The 4,030-nt window shown below is 37.6% G+C and overlaps 1 protein-coding gene across 9 annotated transcripts in view; it reads right to left on the bottom strand.

Annotated features, from left to right (window-relative positions):
* LOC107719584 (transcription factor E2-alpha-like) overlaps positions 1 to 4,030 on the bottom strand; it is a 25,591-nt gene that overhangs the window by 1,804 nt on the left and 19,757 nt on the right. For 5 of the 9 annotated variants that reach the window (XM_016527050.1, XM_016527046.1, XM_016527048.1 and 2 more), the window contains 5 exons: positions 3,536 to 3,739; positions 2,646 to 2,757; positions 2,374 to 2,521; positions 2,047 to 2,100; positions 565 to 800 (listed from right to left, as the gene is read on the bottom strand). In XM_016527050.1, coding sequence (XP_016382536.1) covers positions 565 to 800; positions 2,047 to 2,100; positions 2,374 to 2,521; positions 2,646 to 2,757; positions 3,536 to 3,739 — 754 coding nt within the window. The remainder of the gene's footprint in view (positions 1 to 564; positions 801 to 2,046; positions 2,101 to 2,373; positions 2,522 to 2,645; positions 2,758 to 3,535; positions 3,740 to 4,030) is intronic. The other 4 variants (XM_016527049.1, XM_016527047.1, XM_016527051.1 and 1 more) reach the window with 4 other exon arrangements.

The following is a 4,030-nucleotide window of genomic DNA, read 5'->3' as shown; positions in this document are numbered from 1 at the left end:
GAGCCCATGTCTTATTAAGGGGAGCCGAGCTCCCCCTAGCTCCCGCCTTCACGACATGGCGGTGGCGGCAACAACAATACTACAGCGAGGATAAAAGTTACGCCTTCTTTCTTTGCTTGAACATTTGGGCGGCGTTATGCAAATTTTCCCACATCGTGACGTAGACATGTGGGGTGTGTTAGAACGAGCCGTTTTAGGTAGGCGTGGCTGACTCTTAACTTTTATAAAGAATATCTCTTTGGATTTGAGACTTTAGTCTTTGCAACTTTACAGATCTTCTTTATGCACCAAGAGCTTGTAACACTCCAAAGAGAAAGGAAAAATTGAAATCGCATCATATGACCCCTTTAAGTTCTGGCCTATCGTATTTCCCCATGAATATTCAGTATTACTCAGAAAATTATACAAGTAAATGCTGTTTTATGTCAGTATTAAGGATGAAAACACTATTTTTATTATAATTTTTTTTTTTAATGATTATGGTTTATATTCATGTGTTTTTTGTTAAAGTTGGAAAATATTCAATAAATATATTGGAGAAAAAAAAAAAGGATGAGAACACACCACGGACTTGTTGCTCCAGGTTTAGGATCACGTTGACGGCCTGGTGCAGGATGAGCAGTTTGGTCTGGGGTTTATCGTTGCTCAGGTGCAGCTGGCACATGCGGCCCAACTCTTTAAAGCCCTCATTGATGTCACGCACACGCAGTCGCTCTCGTGCGTTGTTGGCCACTCGCCGCTCTTTCTCCCGCTCGACCTTTAACTCTGGCGGCAAATCCTCATCATCTTCATTGTCTTGACTGTGAAGAGACAATAATATAAATAACATTTCAATTCCATTTTTTCAAATTGTACAATGAAAACATTTTATTAAAATTTAAAAATGTAAATAACTTTTTTTTAATAAAATATCTTTAAAATGTAAGCTTTGTAGTCCAGGTGCCTGCTCAAGTATACTAGGTGTAAAGTTGTGTACATAAATTACTTATAAATATATAAATTACTATAAATATATAGTGTATATATATATATATATATATATATATATATGAAGAGTATGGTTCCAAAATCACAACAAACAAAATAGATGAGGAAAACTAGGAAGCCGGGTGTATTCAAAGCGCCGCCATTACTGTCTAGAGTGCGTGGAATGGTGCGCTGTGATTGGTTGAGCGGATATATCGCATTCTGCAGAGAAGGGAGACAAAGGGAGGAAGAAAAAAAGGGAGAAAACATGACAGTATAACTCGGCGGATATCGAATTTTGCGTAAAATTAAAAATGGACATTTCAATACTGACCAGATACAATACTGATTTTGGCGGAAACTCAATAATAAAAAAAAAAAGGCGTTTATCGCGTTTTGGAACCAAACTCTTCATATGTATAAATTAATATAAATTACTTATTATAAATCTCTTAAATACAGTACTAGTCAAAAGATTGGACACACCTGACAAATGTTTTTTCATGGTTAATGCATTTTGATTGAAACGGTTATGCATTAATGTGTGAAATTGCTTTAGTAGAGAAATATTTTGCATCTATATACACTACCGTTCAAAGGTTTGGGGTCCAGAATACATGCAAACTCCTTCAATATGGTTAAGCACCCCATAATTCGTATACTTCCTCCATTCATGTTATTTCATAGTTTTGCTGACTTCATTATCATTTTCACCATTTCTTGATGATGATATAGAATGACAATTTGGGTCCAAACCTTTTACTTGTAGTATAGAAATATCAGTAACCCATTTTAGATCAAGAGATGAATGTAAAAAATAATAAAAAATATATATAAATTTAGCTTCATATGCTGATTTTGCAGCCAACTGCGCATTGAAAAACAGACGATTCTAGTTTCACTCATGAAAATGTCCTATATAGGAGAGAGTCCCACCTGTGCCAAAATCATCTTAGTGTTTCAATGGCTTTTAAATCATTTTGTGCACAATAACACAAAGACATTTAACGTTTAAAAGCGATCAAGTGTGTATCCGGAGTCTTTGACAAACATGCACTCTATGGTGGGAGATAGACTTACTCTTCTCCCTGGTCTGATACACCTGAAAGGACTTGATGGGTAAACACCTCCTTTCTGAAAACAATGTAAGAGTTTGGGAAGGGGTATGGAGAACACTATAAAACATGGTATTTTGGGTGTTGTGGAAGCCCAAACACTTTGAAATCAGGCCTGGCCCAATGTGAAGACACATTTGAACAAACAGAAATTTATAGACCTTTGTTGGCAATCAAATTAAGACAATGCAGATTTGCTTCAAACCATCATGTGGTTGAGCATTTCTGGTTCAAAAATCATTCAGCCATTATTTAAGGGCAATGCTAAAAAAAAAAAAAAGCGATCTTGTACCTTGTTCTGGTGCGAGACGGTTTACTTTCCTTCTTCTCTTCCTCAGACTTATCGGCCACAGAGGAGTTCTCATCTTCCTCCTTGTCTTCCCTCTTGACGTCAGATTTGTTTGACGAATGCGTGGCGTGGGCCAAGCCTCCGGGCAAACCTGAAGCCAGAGACAGGAAATCGTTAAATGCATCCCGCTGAAACTCACACGCAACTCTCAGCGTTTGCATCTGTTGTTGACATGTTCGGATGGTTCAGAAAGAGAAATTGAAACTGCTGCTCACTGCTAAAACCCTCTGGTGCTCCCCCAGGCTGTGGGGTGCCTGAAGCATGAGCGGACTGCAACAGGGTGCTGCTGGGAGGAAGGCAGGCATGGTCATCATGATGGCTTCCAGTCTGCAGACAAGTGCAACAAGGGAGAGTAATTAGCACATATCAATACCCACAGGTGCATTACTATTGTTTTGTGTTACACAATACCACATACAGCTGTAAACTGGAGACATGCAATCAGTGTTTGTAAAGCTAATTTGAAACTATAGCTAGATGCAGTAGTTAAATTAAACTTAAAAAAGGTCTGAAAAACTAATAAAAAGTAAACATATATATATATATGAATTATTAAACTAAATAATATATTAAGACACTTTATTTCACGGAGTCCTTATTACACATTACATGTACTTACTATAATAATAATAATAATAATTTAGTGAACAGGGTACTAGTATTACTACTTTTATAAAGAATTACAGACAGCTAACCTTAAACCAAACCCTATAGTAAGTACATGTTGTCAATTAATATTACTTAGTACTTTGTGTAATTACAATGTAACTAGGACACATTCAAATAAAGTATAATGAAGTTAATATACAAGTGTACATTAACACTTATTTTTACACAATATTTGCTCATTTTACTAAAAATATGATGCATTGCTACTTGCATGATTATCAGCCAATAGCTATAACTATTGCCATCAAGCTGATAATCCAAATGAATCACTGAATCAGTTTTTTTAAAGAGAAAGGAAAACTTGAAATCGCATCATATGACCCCTTTAAATTAAATGAACCACCAAAATGAACCAATTTACTAAAAACATGATGCCTTGGATGGGATTTCGTGTTATCCATCTGTTTGGATCATACTACTAAGTGCCTGCACTAACCATGGCAGGGTGTCTGTTGCTCAGGGGCAGTCCTGGGTTGGAGTAGGCCTGAGGGAGACACCCCATAGATCCACTGGGTGTGGAGACGGCACCCAGTAGGCCGTGCACGTCAGCATGTGCTCCAGGAATTCCCGGGGCCTGACCCACCGCATGACTTCGCAGCACATGAATGGCCTCCTCCAGCCGGTCTTCCATTTTGTTCTGCTGTGGACAAAAAGAATTGATATTTACCTTAAAGTATACATAAGTATATAAATATATACCTTTAAGTTATTAACTTAAAGGTACAATATGTAAGTTTTCACCACTAGAGGGCGCGTATTCAAAACAAACAAAGAAACAAAGGCGTAGTTTGATGATGCCGTGACTGAGTGTGGAATCATGGGGGTTGTCGTCTTCCTCCCCACAGCCGATGCAATCCGACGGGACTCGGGCAGAAATCATGTTCATGGATGAACTAATCTATTAAAGATTTATTAACATCGTAGTATGAAG

Source organism: Sinocyclocheilus rhinocerous, unplaced genomic scaffold (assembly GCF_001515625.1).
Source record: "Sinocyclocheilus rhinocerous isolate Xijiao unplaced genomic scaffold, SAMN03320098_v1.1 scaffold1294, whole genome shotgun sequence".
Lineage (NCBI taxonomy): Eukaryota > Metazoa > Chordata > Actinopteri > Cypriniformes > Cyprinidae > Sinocyclocheilus > Sinocyclocheilus rhinocerous.
Note: the sequence above shows the minus strand (reverse complement) of the source record. Positions and strands in the feature narration are given on the sequence as shown.